We start from the raw sequence: 16,964 nt of genomic DNA on the forward strand, positions 1-16,964 counted from the left end.
TAATTTGAATTCTGATTGGTTAATATTACACACCAGATAGGAATATATGTAAAATGATGTGCCAGTCAGGACCTCAGAATTAACCGAAGGCATTTTCCAAGGTGTTTAGTGAGACAGATAAACAGAATTTTTTAACCACGCTATCTTCTTTTATTTTCACTGTCTCGTAATTTTTTATCGAAATATTCGTCTGAGTTCTGTGCTATTATATCCAAATAAACTCCTTGTTTCGAGAAACTCAACAATATTATCTCGTAAATGTACAGACGATTTAGATTCAGTCCATTACTAAGGAACATCTTGGGAGCCAAATTGTCTCCTAGCATATCAATATAAAAACCTATTTGTTACTCTATTAGAAATCAAAGAAATTCTTCGAAAGCAACTATTGATCAATTTTAAGGTAATTTGCATAATTATATGGTAGAGATTAAGCGCTGAATGGTCTCGAACCTTTGTACACATATCTATTGCAACAAGTTATATTCACCACACGGAAAGCATTGCATTGACAACTGAAACCCGTTTGATATGGGATACTCTTTCGTGATTTAGATTCAAGAAACTGCATAAAAGGAACGCTTCAAAAGAATTTCTAATAAACAATTTGACTTTAAATTTTAAGTATCACCATTGAAAGTCCTTACATCACTTCAGAGAATCATGATTGATAGTTTGAAATGCAACGATTTTAAAAATGCTGTTTAGAGCATTGCTCAGAACAAGGAATTCGTGACACCCAGTTGCTGACAATCTTTAACCAACGTTCAACCAGAACTTCAATCAAGGATGGACGCGATCTCGAAACCTAGAGGCTTGGTAGCCCTGCTTTGGCCAAGTATTGTAATCATGAAGCTATCTGGATACTTTATAGCAGGAGGCTTCAGCGCCAACAATAGCCTCTTCAGAGTAACAATGCGCGCCATATTCTTTGTTGTCCAAATGACTGTTGTGATTCTCGAATCTGCTGCCTCTGTTGCTGACAACGTGTTCCTATTTGGAAATTATCGTCCTTTTGCTCTGTCGGTATCTGCTACTTCATATACTGTTAGTGGTGGTGTCAAGCTGCTGTACATGTCGTTGAGGATAAATGCTTACTTTGAGACTCTGTCCTTCTGGAACGACATGGAATCTCATTCTTCATTTAAAGAGTCTGATGAAAAGATGTGCCGCAAGACCTACTCTCTAAACAGGAAACTTCTTTTAATAGTATTCAGCTTGACACTTCTCAACGACATTCCGTTGTGTTTGTTTGTGCTTTACATGAATTTGCCAACAGAAAATCCAGAAGGGAATACCACCATTGCAGAGCCAAGTCTGATTGTTGCAGGGAGGTATCCTGTGGATATAAGATCTACGAATGGGTACTTAGCCGCATATTTGTTTCAGGTAAATGAAGAGAAAGAAAAAAGTGAAATAATTATCAGAATAACGCTTCAGTTTCTGAACACAATAACGAGGCGCCGCGTTCGGTACAAAGCTTGCTTAGGGTTATCGCGGGGAGAAACGAGGGTCATCATTTTCACCAACAGTCTATTCTATCTTCCCATGGTTGTGTCATGTGATTGGTCACACAAGTCGCCTTGGACATAGAGTTCGTCTGCTGCAACACACAAGTCGTCTGTTAAATTTACAAATCTTATTTGTGCCTATTAAAGATACGACGTTAGCACATCACACCATGGTGCTAGGGTCGGATCCCAATTCCAAAATGGGCATGGGCGTTCTTTGTCAGTTTTCCTCCTTAAATATCGCTCTGATCAATGGCGGCCGCAGGGAGGGGCCAAGGAGGCACTTACCAACCCTGAGATTTCTGAAGAGTTAATATAATTCGAATGTTGAAATTGCAGCGATATTTTATAACAAAAAATATTGTTTTCTGTGACTTACAGGTCGTACGTCACAGCAACTATTACTACTATCATTATTATTTTTATTGTTATTATTATTTTACAGTACCTTCGGCACGTAAAAATATGGACTAGATGTACCATGAAGGACAGTAGATTAAGTGTTCTCTGACTCTGATTGATATCTGTGCATTGTGGAAAAATACAAAAAGACAACGAACTGTTCATCAAGGAAGTGATAGATGCTTATTGAAAGTAAGAAAGGCAAATCCAGTTTATATCTAAATGGTAGACTCGAGTCTGTACTTGTATACAACGTGAAAGCATTTTCAATTCAATTTGAATTTTATGATTTGTAAAGTAATAGTAGTAACTAATAATAATAGTAGTCTATTTAAAGTAATGAGAACAGTTACAAAACCTTACACAGCACTATGTCACAAAGAGTAATATACAAAGATTAACTCATAATAGTTTTTACAGCAAATCACATAATATACCCAAATATAATAATAATAACAATAGTAATAAGAATAATAATACTAACAAAATATTTCTATGACTCCGTCCCCTGAGAAAAAACCTGCTGGCGCCATTGTTCCTTATCTTTGCCATTAATCAAAATTGGCGGAAAAGAGAAGTAAAATGTACCAAATCAGTCAATTGTGTAGCATATTAATTGCGATACAATTTTCGAATGACGCAATTGACCACTCGCTTCATGTAGATAGCAGCATCACCTGCTGTTTTTCACTTGTTTTTCTTAGGATACCTCAAACGTAACGATATCATTGTTTCAAGCACAAGGAGTGAGGCACATCCTGCTCAGGTAAACAATTTTACTGCAGTTTGCACTCCGTTTTTTGCGTAGTTCTAAGTAATGGAATTGAAAATTTTAAATGGCTCAAAATGTTGGAATACTACTAGCTAATGGTATTTTAGATTTGTTCACATAATTTACTTAAATTGATTAAAACTCAAAAAGTTCAATCACAATCTGTTAATCTCCTGACTATTTCATGGAAAATATTCTAATTGGTGACTACAATTTCAATTTTTATAAGGGGCCTGCCCGATGACGCAGTTGTAGCATCACCGCCTTGTAATCAAGGGGTCCTGAATTCGATTCACGGTGAAGGCACATAGTGGTTCGGATCCCACTTTAAACTGTAGATCTACACCCGATTAGCCTTACTGTGCATAAAGTGGACTCAAAACAACAATTCAATTAATCATTCAATTTTTATAAAATCTCACTTATCATTCTGATTGTTGAATTCTTAATATCTATGTCGTAAGGACATGCAATAATAGTTGTGTAATACCATTATACTTCGTACCAAAGTGATATTTTCAATGTCTGGACTCTATTTCCAGCTCTTCTGGGTAATAGGCAACGTTTTGCAAGTAACAACTTTCGACATCACATTCTGTTCCATCATCAACCACGTTGCAAACCAGATACAGCATTTGGAAGAGATTGTGCAGCAAGTGGTGGAGTTGGATTGTGACCAGATGCAATTGAGAGAAATAGCAGAAGATATGGAGCGTGATCATAATCAAGGAGCTGGTATGTCTGAAGTCAATGAGGCGGCATTAGCAATTCACAATCGTCTAATGCACAAGAAGCGTGTGATACAGTCAGCGATAGCATATTGGGCTAAAAGACATAGTGACATCATAAGGTAAATTGCGAATTCTCATATCTTAACCCTTTCGTACATTAACATTTTAGCATTGAAACATAACCGTTACACACAAGAATATGAAGAGTTAAAGAGGATAGCACTGTCATTGAAAAATTTGAAACATTTGAAATTGCACCAGAGAAATATTTGACGAAATTTTTTTCCAACCAAAGATGAATTAAATATATTAGTCACAACGAAAATGATAATTTTCTTTCAAAAATGTTGGTTTTGTACATAATGGTATTATCAGAACGTCACATTTGATGCAATGTAAGTTACCATGCAATTATGTTTTTTTAAAAAAAAAAAAACACACTCACGTGAAAGGATACTCCATACACTACTTCTCAACATAGTTCCTCCCCGATTCAGGTATTTATCCCAGAGCTACACGAGGTTCATGATGCATGCTTCATAGATCTCGGGGTCCTGTTGTCCCATACGTCTTGGCCTGGAGGGTTTTGGGTGGCATGTACTCCATCATCCACCTACTACCCTGATCTTGTCCCGAGGGATTACCATATCTTGGCACCTTTGAAGAAGAATCTCGGAGGACGCGGGTTTCACTCAGAGGATGTAGTCCAGCACGAAGCAAGGGTTAGGCTCCGACAAGAGGACTCCGAGTTCCATGGGACAGGCCTCATGAACCTCGTGTAGCTCTGGAATGCATGCCTGAACAGGGGAAAGACTATGTTGTGAAGTAGTGTATGAAGTGTCCTATCACGTGAGTCCGTTTGTATTCGTCTAATAAATAACTACTGGAATTTGCAGGCTTTGTACTCTTTTTACCGACATCCCTCTTGCATCTATGTACACATACCTTTGGTGGCAGTTTTAAAGTTCCAACTGTACAACTAGTATCAACACTTGCTAAAGAATAATATTACATCAAAACAACTAAGCGATTCCAATGTGTAAAAATCTTATGCGAGTGACCATAGAATTTCGAAATGTTGAAATCCATTCAAAATATGATCCGAAACAACAAAGACGCATGCGCAAGCAACTAATTTCTTGAAATATTCTGGTTGAATCTTTGGTGACAGTAAACTGAACTTTAAAGAAATTAATTTGAATTTAAAAATTTTGTATATAATCAAGCGGATATTTTCAATATTAAAAAAAAAAACTTACAAATACAGACATATTTTTTGTGAGTACCTTTTATTCCTTTTCGTCATTTTCAAAACCAAGTGCACCATATGATTTGAACCATTTGTGCTTAAATATACTCTCTCTAGGAGCAGCGCAGCAACGTGTTGCTCTACATTTCACCACACACTGCAAAAAGCAAAATGTGTCTTGTGAAATGAAACATCAAATAAAATAAAATTTATTTAGTTTATATTATACTTTGTAGGTTTTTGGGTGTCGCGGATAGAATGTTTGGATTTCTAATACTGGTGCATATGGTTATGGAAACTTTGTGTCTGGTTATGCTGTCTTTAGAAGCCAGCAAGGTACGTTGTGCAATTCATTTAATATTTTTTCTTACATGTGTACATAATGATGAACGGTAATAGTAGCTACATGATGTTGGTGGAAATTTTTTTATATATATACCGGGTGGTCCATTTATAATGATAGTATGGAATATCGCATGCAGAATGCATTCAATTGAAACATTGCACAGAAAAAAAAGTTTGATACTATTGAGGGGTAAGTCAATGCCGCAAAAATTTCGACGCCGACACCCACCCCTTAGGGGGTGGGGGTAACTGTGAAATTTCAAAGGAACACCCCCATTTGTTTTACATATTTGGATTCCGTGTTGAGAAAGAAGTACTTTTTGTCCGAAAAATTTTGTAAAAAATTGCAACCTTCGAACATTTATAAACATTTGGTAGTTTCAGTTTCATTTTGTTCCCTTTATGCAAAAACAGTTTTGGTTTACGTTGAGAACATTGCAAAAACGAATTTTATTAAAAAAAAATATGAGCAAAAAATTCGGCAAAAGAAAAGTGTTTGCAATTTAAGGTTTTGTGTAACAATAATAATATTATTTTTTTCCAACTCTTTGGTTTCAAGGAACGATTTCATATGAACAACAAAATTAAGTATGTTACTACAAATTAGTTATCATTTGAGGTACACAAGTACATGTTTAAGGGAGCAAATGTTAAAAATGATAACCGTTCTCTTCAATGCATTTCAAAACACGGTGTCTGAAGTTCCACACTGTTCGTCCCAAAATGTCAGGAGTGATAGAGGCTGAAGCATCAATAATTCGTTGCCGCATATTTTCTGGCGTTGTTGGAACAATTGTTTGAAGACGGAGTTTTGTACACACATCCAAGGTCATCCTGTTCATTTTGAACATTTGCTCCTTTAAACATTTATTTGTGTACCTCAAATGATAACTAATTTGTAATAACATAGTTAATTTATTTGTTCATATGAAATTGTTCCTTGAAACCAAAGAGTTGGAACAAATTAATATTATTTATTGTTACACAAAAACTTAAATTGCAAACAATTTTCTTTTGCCGAATTCTTTGCACACATTTTTTTAATAAAATTCGTTTCTGCAATGTTCTCAACGGAAACCAAAACTGTTTTTGCATAAAGGGAACAAAATGAAACTGAAACTACCAAATATTTATAAATGTTCGAAGGTTGCAATTTTTTTACAAAATTTTTCCAACAAGAAGTACTTATTTTTCAACACGGAATCCAAATATGTAAAACCAATTGGGGTGTTCCTTTGAAATTTCACATTTAACCCCAACCCCCACCCTAATGGGTGGGTGTCTGCGACGAAATTTTTGCGGCATTGACTTACCCCCTCAATAGAATCAAAGTTTTTTCTGTGCAGTTTTTCAATTGGATGCATTCTGCATGCGATATTCCATACTGTCATTATAAATGGACCACCCGGTAAAAAAGTGCTCCCCTGTGCATAGCACCACGCCATGAAGGCGTATAGGGAGTGTGGGGGTAACGCCCCACACTTTCTTGATCCGGTCGTGAGTGGGGGTGATGTGATCAGCATCACGCCCCTGACCGCCTTTACCCCCCAGGGTTTCCCCCAGGTACCCATGTTATTCGACGCTGGGTGGGCGCCGGGGCCGCTTCCAACCTTAGAAAAGTTCCCGGATTTGAACCGGCCGGGGATCGAACCCGGGACCTTGAGCATGGTAGTCAGACGCGTTACCGACTGAGCCACCGCGGCCACTCGGTATGTATGTGTGTGTGTGTGTGTGTGTGTGTGTGTGTATATATATATATAATATATATATATATATATATATATATATATATATATATATATATATAATTTCGAAGATACACTGTAAGAAAAAATATTTTATTAAAAGACAGGAACACAATTGAGTCAATATTTAGAGTTAGAAGATAGTTTGCCGTTTTAAAATTCTGCTTCGGTGATCTAGTGTATTGAGTGGCCAACCATCGCATTTCGCCATCGAAGGTTTGGGGTTAGAGTGCTGGGTAGCTCCTTATGAGTGTCCCTTTATCATTATTTTATTAAATAAACTTTCATCCTTATGGTATCACTTAAGCTAAAGAGACAGACACAAAAATGTTTTTTACTGCAATTGAAAAATAACGAATTTGTTTTAACAAATTGAAGAATGACCTTTTTACTAATTTTCATGGACGTAGAGAAATAAGCGAATGGATAACATAGGTGTGTAGAGCCTCAGTTATTTGGAGATGCCTTAAAGATGACGTTCCCCGTGCATGTAGCACCGTGCCATGAATGTACATTTAGAAGATGTGAAAGTTAGCCCTACACAATCTCCATCTCGGCCATTTTGAAGGTGATATTATCAGCACCATGCTCCGGCCGCCTTTACTCACCAGGATTTCCTTAAGGTACACATTTGATTTTAGGCTGGGTGAGCCCCACAACCGCTTCGAGCAGCGACAATGCCGGAGACCCGGGTATCCCGCGTGGTTTAATGTTATAATTAAATGATTTTCATTCTAGAACACACTATTTGTCAATACGAATAAGTTTATTAAAAGATATGATCTTTTACATGTTCTTTCTCGGAAGAGGATGAATCTATAAATGTAATGTATAAATGTACATACAAGTATTGGTAGCAAACAGGCATGCGCGAGGTAAAAGCTTTCCATTCATAGCAACAATACCATGCCTGAACAACTAATTGTTGGAGTTAGATAAATCACAGACACACAAATGAAGGACTAGTCCATTTTAAAATAGGAGGGTTCTCAAGCTCGTAAAGAACATTATGACCAATACAGATTGTGAGTATTCTTTTTGGAACAATTTTACCCAGTCCGCGATCGTAAGGGATATGTAATTGACTAATTTTCAAACTTTTGCTGCATGTTTTGTTACAATTATTATAATCATTTAATCCAAAACACTGATTGTTCTTTCAGGAAACAACGTTCGTTGCAGACATCCATGGATATATAATTATTATTTTCAGCCGAATTTATCTCTTCTGTTTTTTTGGGCAAAAACTTATTAACAAGGTAAATACGTATGCAAGTACATGTTTCATTCCAGAAAGAATATTCACTAGCAAAGTTTTAAACAGTGACTGCAACAATATGTCATTATCTCTTATTGAAGAGAATCTAGCTCGATTATTTTGTTGTTTTAATTTTTATTTTGTTGCACATCTGATACTTTTGCAATATTTTTCACGCCAAATGCTTAACGTAATAACATAGATTACAAACGGGTATCGAATATGACATTTTTCGTGGACTTTAAAGACCAGATACATAGTTGATAATGAGGTTGTTGAAGTTTTAGTACAACAAGTATAAACATATTTGCAAAATAATGTATGTCTCTTGAATGGCCGCGGTGGCTCAGTCGGTAACGCGTCTGACTACCATGCTCAAGGTCCCGGGTTCGATCCCCGGCCGGTTCAAATCCGGGAACTTTTCTAACGGTGGAAGCGGCCCCGGCGCCTACCCAGCGTCGAATAACATGGGTACCTGGGGGAAACCCTGGGGGGTAAAGGCGGTCAGGGGCGTGATGCTGATCACATCACCCCCACTCACGACCGGATCAAGAAAGTGTGGGGCGTTACCCCCACACCCCCTATACGCCTTCATGGCGTGGTGCTATGCACAGGGGAACACTTTACTTTTTTTTTTTACTTTATGTATGTCTCTTGAAATGATTACTATGCTCGCTAATCCCACGAAAAATATCATGTTCGATAATCGATACCACATTTATTACGGGAAAAAGTTTTGCGTTGTAGTTGTTTGAAACTACAGTAAGATGTAGACAAGGTGATTTCTTGGTGTATAAATAACAAGTTAGATCTTAACCCAACAAAAAGCTTATTAACTTACTCAAAACGCAAAGCACCTTATGTTTTTCCATACCGCGTTAAAAGTATACATATCACACGCAAGAATGAAATTAAAGACCTCGGAGTGATCTTCGACACAAAGCTAAAATTTAATAAGCATATTTAAACTGTTACTAACGACGCTATCAGAAACTTAGGTTTTGTAATTCGGTCAAGCCACGACTTCATGAAAATAGAACCAGTGAAAGTACTTTACTATAACCTTGTACGGCCACAAGTAGAATATGCGTCAGTAATCTGGAATCCCGCTCAAATAGACTTAATTCATAGACTAGAACGTATTCAGCCAAAGTTCCTTAGATACATGAATTTCAAAACCTGTGGAGAATATCAAACGTTCGATACATACGACAAACTAGTCTCAGAGAACAACTTCAGCAAACTAACACACCGGCTACAAGTAAATGGCCTGCTCTTTCTGTATAAAGTAATAGACGATTCCAACTTGCTATCAGCCGTAACACGTAATGTTCCCGTTTCCAAAACACGTCCCAAACACAAAATCTTCCATTGTCAGAGAGCGAAAACGTCAGCTCCTTCTACCTCACCGGTGTGGTGAGCGTGCAACTCTTTCAACACAATTTCAAGTATAAAAAACACAATTGCTATTTTTGCAAGGAGTTTATACAATCTTAAAAATTCTATTCCTGGAACACTGAAGTGAATCTATTGTAGTAATATTATGTAATTAGAGCATTATAATTTAGCTCAGCCTGTTGGGCTCTATCAATAAATAAATAAATATATGAAACCAAACCATTATTTTACAATAATCTACAAAGTTTTGAATGTTTTCAATATTTAATGCGATATTATTAACAAAATTCCTAATTTCCAGGTTAAATATTTATATATTTCCAGAGCACCTCCTTGCTAAGGACAGTGTATGACACTCCATGGTTCGAATCGTCGAGTGACGTCAAAGTATTTCTCAACGTTGCCTCAGAGTTGTGCAAAAAGCCTCTCTCCTTCTCCGGGGCCATGTTCTTCTCCCTCTCGCACGACTTATTCAGTACGGTAAGTGTATGACAATCACTGTACGTCTAATAATAGTTTTCATATCACTTAGGCCTAATATATTTATTTAATATCACTTAATATGTTTGTTTCATATCACTCAGTGCCGGATCTACAAATCTTGGGCCACCCGCAAAATATTACCAAAGGCCCCCCTTCTACCTACCTACCTACCTTCACACACACATAATATATACAGGGTGTCATTTTAATGGCGCCCACGGACCACGGAAACGTATAGAAGACATCAAAACAAACAACTTTTCTCAGTAACATTTTTCTCGTTGGTGCATCATTTCAGCGCTACAGTCGTTAAAAGAAAAGCCCGTTATGCCGCCTGCATGCTGGCAACCACACCCAACATTTGATTGCATTTGTGACGTCATATCCCGTCGTGAAGCGATGCGTTCCAGGGTTGCCAGGAACAAACATATTCTATGAAAAATGACATAGCTACAATCAGCCACATTATGTACCGTAAAACAAAACGAGAAAAAATGTTCTGTAACCTAACAGGAAGTAAACAAACGATACGAAAAATTGTAGAAAGAAAATAGAATTCAAGTGGAAGTGGTCATATCGAATTTTGTCTCAGCTTACATGTAAAATCTTTGCAATTCTAGTTATTAATTTGGCATCTACAATTTAGTCTATCCACTTCGTCCTTCTGATACTAGTTGTCTGTGAGACACTGAACAGATGACAAAATAGAAATGAAAGAACTCAATATTCCAAATATAAGCAACACATAATGTAATGTATATTCAGGGCATTATGAGGCAAGTGGCAAAAATGGTGGAAAATACAGGGATATAAGTAGTAGCAATACAAGCTCTCCGACGACTGTGTTTATCTACGCTCCGGATACACATGTTATAGTTTGCAACTGTGAACAGGGCAGTATATTCGCTACTGATTCATCATTACATTGTTACTGTGGTTGTACGTACGTGTTTTAGCCGTAATCTAACAACGTGAACCTCCGATACTTCCGTTATCAGCACAAAAGTACCACAAGGCACCTGGACACAAACCTGGAGATATCAACCTTGCAACGAGATTTGCAAATATTTGACATGTAGCTGGGCGTAAACAGCCACATGTAAGCTGTAAGTCCAATAAAATGTATTGTTGTTGATATTTGACATGTAAACGGAGACAAAATCCGACATTGACACTTCATTTTGAATACGTTTTTATACCATTTCTCATATCGTTGGTTCACTTCCCCCTTCCCTTGAGATGACTGCTCATCTTCTGGCTGGTAGGCTATGATGTTCGGTCTACTGGACGAGTTTCTCGCTTCGTTTTACAGCTAGTAATGTGGTTGGTAGTTTGTTATTTTTCACAAAATTTGTGTGTTCCTTGCAACCCTGCCGTGCGCCGTTTCGCCTCACGAAATGACGTCGCAGATACGATCAAATGTTGTGTGTGGTTGCCAGCATTCAGGCGGCAAAACGGGCTTTTTTGAACGACTGTAGCGCCAAAATGATGCACCAACGAGAAAAATGTTACTGAGAAAAGTTGTTTGTTTTGATGTCCTCTATACGTTTCCGTGGTCCGTGGGCGCCATTAAAATGACACCCTGTATATATATACACTGGCTGACAAAAAAAGTGAAGCACCCAGAAGGAGTGGCCGAAGATTACCCCATTTCGGAATACATGCATACCATTGAAGTGTGAGTAAATGATTAGATGTACAAGGATCTGTAATGTGTAGAACGCCCACCAGAGGGCATTTGTGACGTCACCTCCTGTTGCTGATAAGGTGGGACCAGTCACCTGCTGTGAGTCAGACAGTGCAGCACGAAGTTCAGAGAGGGAAACGAAGCACCGGCGATGTCTCGCAGACGCGTTAGACAGCCGATCCAGCAATTGACAGCATTTGACAGAGGCCGCATTATGGGACTGCATGAGGCAGGTTGATCGTTTCGGGCAATTGCCAGGCATGTGGGCCATTCAGATGTCACAGTGGCCCGATGTTGGAATCAATGGGTACATGAGGGCACCCATGCACGTCGTGCAGGTTCAGGTCGACCAAGAAACACCACCCCGAGGGAAGACCGTCGTATGGCGCTCCAAGCAGTGCGGGATCCCACAACTTCGGCACCCGTCATCCGAGAACATGTACTGGACACTCTACAACATCCTGTGAGTTCCCGCACAGTGTCTCGACGACTCGCATCCGCCAGATTCGGGTCCTACCGCACCATGCGCTGGTTGCCGTTGACACAACAACACCGACGCCTTCGGTTGGTGTGGTGCCGTGGTCAGGAGGCATGGACTGAGGACGAATGGCGTCGCATCATGTTCAGTGATGAGTCCCGCTTCTCCATGACCTCCGATGACCATCGTGTGCGGGTGTGGCGGCGTCGAGGGCAGAGGGCACATCCTGCCTACATTGTGGAGAGAAACACAGGTGTGACCCCTGGCATCATGGTGTGGGGAGCCATTGGATATGCGTTCAGGTCACCTCTAATAGTGCTTCGGCAGACTTTGACAGCACAGCGATACGTCACAGACATTCTGCGTCCACACGTCCTACCCCTATGGCACAGCTCACTGGGACAGTGTTCCAACAAGATAATGCATGCCTACACACAGCCCATGTGTCAATGGACTGCCTAGAGCATGTTGAGGTCCTCCCGTGCCCAGCACGATTCCCGGACCTCTCCATCATTTAACATGTGTGGGATGACATTGGACGGGGACTCCGTCCTAGTTCCAAACTGCGGGATCTGGAGGGACAGCTGCAACACCTGTGGACGAACGTGCCTCAGGAGAGGATCCAAAGGCTGTTTGACACTATTCCGAACCGCATAAGGGCATGCATTGCGGCCAGAGGGGGTGCGACACCCTACTGACCTGTCGCCACCATTCCACCTGTAACTGCCAAAGGCCTTGACTCTTGCATCCTATATTGTAATCAGTTCAATAATGGTACATGGACTTTCAGCATATGTAGTTTCATTCACGTCCAACCACTCCTTCTGGGTGCTTAACTTTTTTTGTCAGCCAGTGTATATATATAAGGTGATTGCTAATTCGACCTATTCCTGGAAACGGGTAATACTAGAGCACATTTGCAACAAATTTGACCCTATGCACCGGGGTTCGGAAATCAATGGGTTTCGAGTTATTGCAGTTTGTATATTTTCTTGACATACAGTATTCAGACTTGCGACCAAAGAACTACTAATTGTGAAAAAACTACTACACCCTGGACACTTAATCGCCATGTTGCTAATAGCTGGCGAATGAGTGACTACTGGGGAAAAAAAATTCATGCCCAAAATTCCCATACCCACAGAAAGAAAGAGTCATTGGAGCACACGTCATGAAGAAATTTGGAAATTTTCGTTTAAATCGAAGAGGATTACTCAAGAAAATGGTAACACACTTAGCGTAAAAATTACGGAAAAAACTTCCTCGTTTCATAAGCTCTCCAAAATGATACAAATGTTGTCAACTGGCACACGGGTTGGTAGGAAAATCTGAATAATAAACGGAGATGGCGCGTTGTAGACCTCTTTGTAAAGTGAAAAGAGGTTGTCGGTTGTGAGAAATAAAAGAACGAAAATGAGTGAATGTTATTTACCATTTTCATGATTCCAGGTTGTCAGAATTAACTGTTACAAAAAATACAAATCCTGTTAAAATTGCCTCCCCGGTTACGTATGCAAGCACGCAACCTGCGGCGTACATCAGACACAGTCACTCGCGTTGACACCCTGTCTCTTATGTCTCAATTCTCTCTCTCAACTCTTCTTCGGAATCCACTGGTGTACTGAAGACTAACTCTTTCATGTGACCTCAAATGTAAAAGTCGCATGGCGTCAAATCCGGACTCCTCGCCGGCCAAGGGGTTGGGCCGCCTCGACCAATCGATCGCATGGGATAATTGTCGCCCAGCCACTGTCGTACACCCCGGAAATAGTGGGCTGGGCAGCCATCATGTTGTTAAATCATACCCCTTTTTGTGACGAGCGGCACATCCTCCAGCAGCATCAATTCTTCCCTTAGTTTTCGTAGGTAATGCCGTTTTGGTTTTGTGGCACATAGAATGGCCCGATCACATGATTGTGGATGATTCCCATTTAGTGAGAATTTTCTCTGGTGAGTCTTTTCCTTAGATTTTCTGGGATTATGACCCTTAGGGGACCAAAAATGCACATTATGAAAATTCGTAATACCATCGCGGTCGAATTTGGATTCGTCCGTCCACAGAATTCTTGTCAGATGATGGGGGTTTACAACGCGCCATCTCCTGTTTTTATTCAGATTTTTCCCCCAACCCGTGTGCCAGTTGACAACATTTGTATCGTTTTGGAGAGCTTATGAAACGGAAAAGTTTTTTTCCGTAATTTTTACGCTAAGTGTGTTACCATTTTCTTGAGCAATCCTCTTCGATTTAAACGAAAATTTCCAAATTTCTTCACAACGTGTGCTCCAATGACTCTTTCTTTCTGTGGGTATGGGAATTTTGGGCATGATTTTTTTTTTTTTTCCAGTAGTCACTCATTCGCCAGCTGTTAGCAACATGGCGATTAAGTGCCGAGGGTGTAGTAGTTTTTTCACAATTAGTACTTTTTTGGTCGCAAGTCTGAATACTGTATGTCAAGAAAATATACAAACTGCAATAACTCGAAACCCATTGATTTCCGAACCCCGGTGCATAGGGTCAAATTTGTTGCAAATGTGCTCTAGTATTACCCCTTTCCAGGAATAGGTCGAATAACCAATCACCCTGTATATATATATATATATATATATATATATATATATATATATATATGTATAATGCATGTGTGTGTGTGTGTAATTCTTGATCTTATGTTGTCAAAATCACATAAAAGGGCCTACATGGTGATTCAAAAGTCCCTTAACACCCCTATATAAAGTAAAGCAGTTAGGTGGGCACTTGCATGACAGAAACAGGTTAGGCTAAAGGGTAACTACATTGGTGTGTTCCAAACGAACGTCCGCCATATTGAATTCAACTCAAAATGTTTAAATGGGAAGGGGGTGATGTGCATATGTCCAGATTTCTTCAGAGATTTGTGGAGGGGCAAAGCTAAGTAAAGCATAAATACTGATTTATTTCTGTTTGCGGGTAGGGTAGGCAAAGTTAAAAATCTTTATTTTCTTTATTTGGGGGGGGGGAATACTTGAGTTAACCTTTGAATAATTGTAATTACAATAACTAGCTTTAACAATATAACCTCGTACATATATCAGGGTACATCGAACTTTATTAGCTGGACAATAAATTGACTGTTCTACTCTTATTATGTAATTATACAACATAATACTTTGCATGTAACATTTGACTCAGAATTTTATTATCATGTTCGGTTTATAATAGCCTACTTATTCCTACAATCCATTATAGGAATTTAATATCTTCACACATATTTACAGAAAAGAGAAGGCCCAAGATAAAATTTTCATCCAGTCGAGGTCGATTTTTGGCACCCCAATTGTCCACTCTGTCAAACCCCTCCTCAACTTTCCGCCCTTTATCCCACTACTTTCCCCTTCGGCCAATGAAAACATGATAAGTGTTGTATATTTACGGTTTTAACGACAATAAATAATAGCCTTGTTTTTTCAATGCCTTATGTCAAAGAACGCGTATATTGTAGGTTGATATAAAAATAACAGTAGTCTCTTAGTTTAAATATCTTCATGATTTTGCAATATACATTTGTCATTGAGAAGTACGAGCAATTAATTTTTCTCTCCACAAATCCAACTCTTTATAAAACCAATATCCACATTTATGTAATCACAATCAGAAATAAGGATTTAGCTCTACTAAATCGGGAAGCCCAGGGCTGGCGCCGTCGAGGTTGGTGTAATCGCTTGGGTCGCCCGGCCCTTAAGTCGCTCGCACACACACACACACACACACACACACCCACACACACACACACATACACGTATTGTTTTGAACGTTGGTTAAGCACTGGTATAAATATGTAACACTGCAACTTCCGTGTAAAAAAAAAAAAAATACTAATCCTGATTATATAAAACAGTGGCATATTGAAAACAGAATATTTTCAACTTCTGCTTGACTTTTCGAAGGGAAACACAGGTGCCTATTTTGCAATGGGCTGGCTGATTCAAGAGCATAGTATTCCCATGCTTCTTCCTCTATTTTCGCACATATTCATTCATAATACGTAAGTACACCATGCGTTTTCTTTAATTCATAGTAGGTTTGAAAAAGGAAATACTGAAGCAGAAGCACATGAAAGACACTAAAACAGAGTGAGAGTCCTACATTATTGATTCTGCCCATTTCAGAGCAGAATCCTTCGTAATTTCCCACCTGTTGTATGTGAAGTTTCTGTGTGCAAAAGTTATGTAATATGTTGAAAGTTATACTTAGGCCTCCTACAGGGGGGCCAGGACCCCTCTGGCTCTACTGGTTTTCTCCGACCGTCGTGATGTGATATATTTATGACACTGTCATTTGTCACTGATACATTTGTGATAATAATGCAGTCTCAACATTTTCCTCATTAAAGATAGGTTGAAGAAACCTTCACCACTGCATCTCGTGAAATTCTAGCCTGATTTAATCCGACTCTGAGTGCAACGAGTGAAATCCAGAATGGGTGATCTAAGATCGGAATTTTTCCGGCCTTGTCCCCGCATAAAGCGGCTCCAGGGCCCACCCAGCCTCAAATAAATGGTACTCGCTGGGGAGGGGGGTAAATGCGGCCGGTGCGTGGTGCTGATCACATCACCTCCAAGATGATGGTCGACTTCGAAAATATGTGGGGGCCCTGCCACCACATACCCTAAATGTGCCTTCATGGCATGGTGCTATGTGGCCAGGGAACTTTACCTTTACTTTTACCTGTATATATTAGATACGTTTATGTACACCTGAGTAACTACGTTTATTTTTTACATACACGAAACCTCTACTAGGTCAATGGCTGAGGCCCCCTAAAGGCTTACTTGCCTCCACCCCCCCGCACTGCGGGGTTTTGCGGCTTGTAGATCCGGCATTAATATCACTTAATAGCGTTGTTTCATATCATTTAATATAGTTGT

The 16,964-nt window shown here is 39.3% G+C and overlaps 1 protein-coding gene across 1 annotated transcript; it reads left to right on the forward strand.

Annotated features, from left to right (window-relative positions):
- Positions 1–789: 789 nt before the first annotated feature.
- On the forward strand, positions 790–12,048 carry LOC146002182 (odorant receptor coreceptor-like). The gene is made up of 5 exons (XM_083139899.1): positions 790–1,389; positions 3,228–3,535; positions 4,902–5,001; positions 9,736–9,891; positions 11,920–12,048. Exons 1-5 carry the CDS (start codon positions 790–792, stop codon positions 12,046–12,048), a joined length of 1,293 nt encoding a protein of 430 aa, XP_082996025.1.
- Positions 12,049–16,964: the final 4,916 nt, after the last annotated feature.

Source organism: Lepisma saccharinum, chromosome 18, assembly GCF_977018435.1.
Source record: "Lepisma saccharinum chromosome 18, izLepSacc3.1, whole genome shotgun sequence".
Lineage (NCBI taxonomy): Eukaryota > Metazoa > Arthropoda > Insecta > Zygentoma > Lepismatidae > Lepisma > Lepisma saccharinum.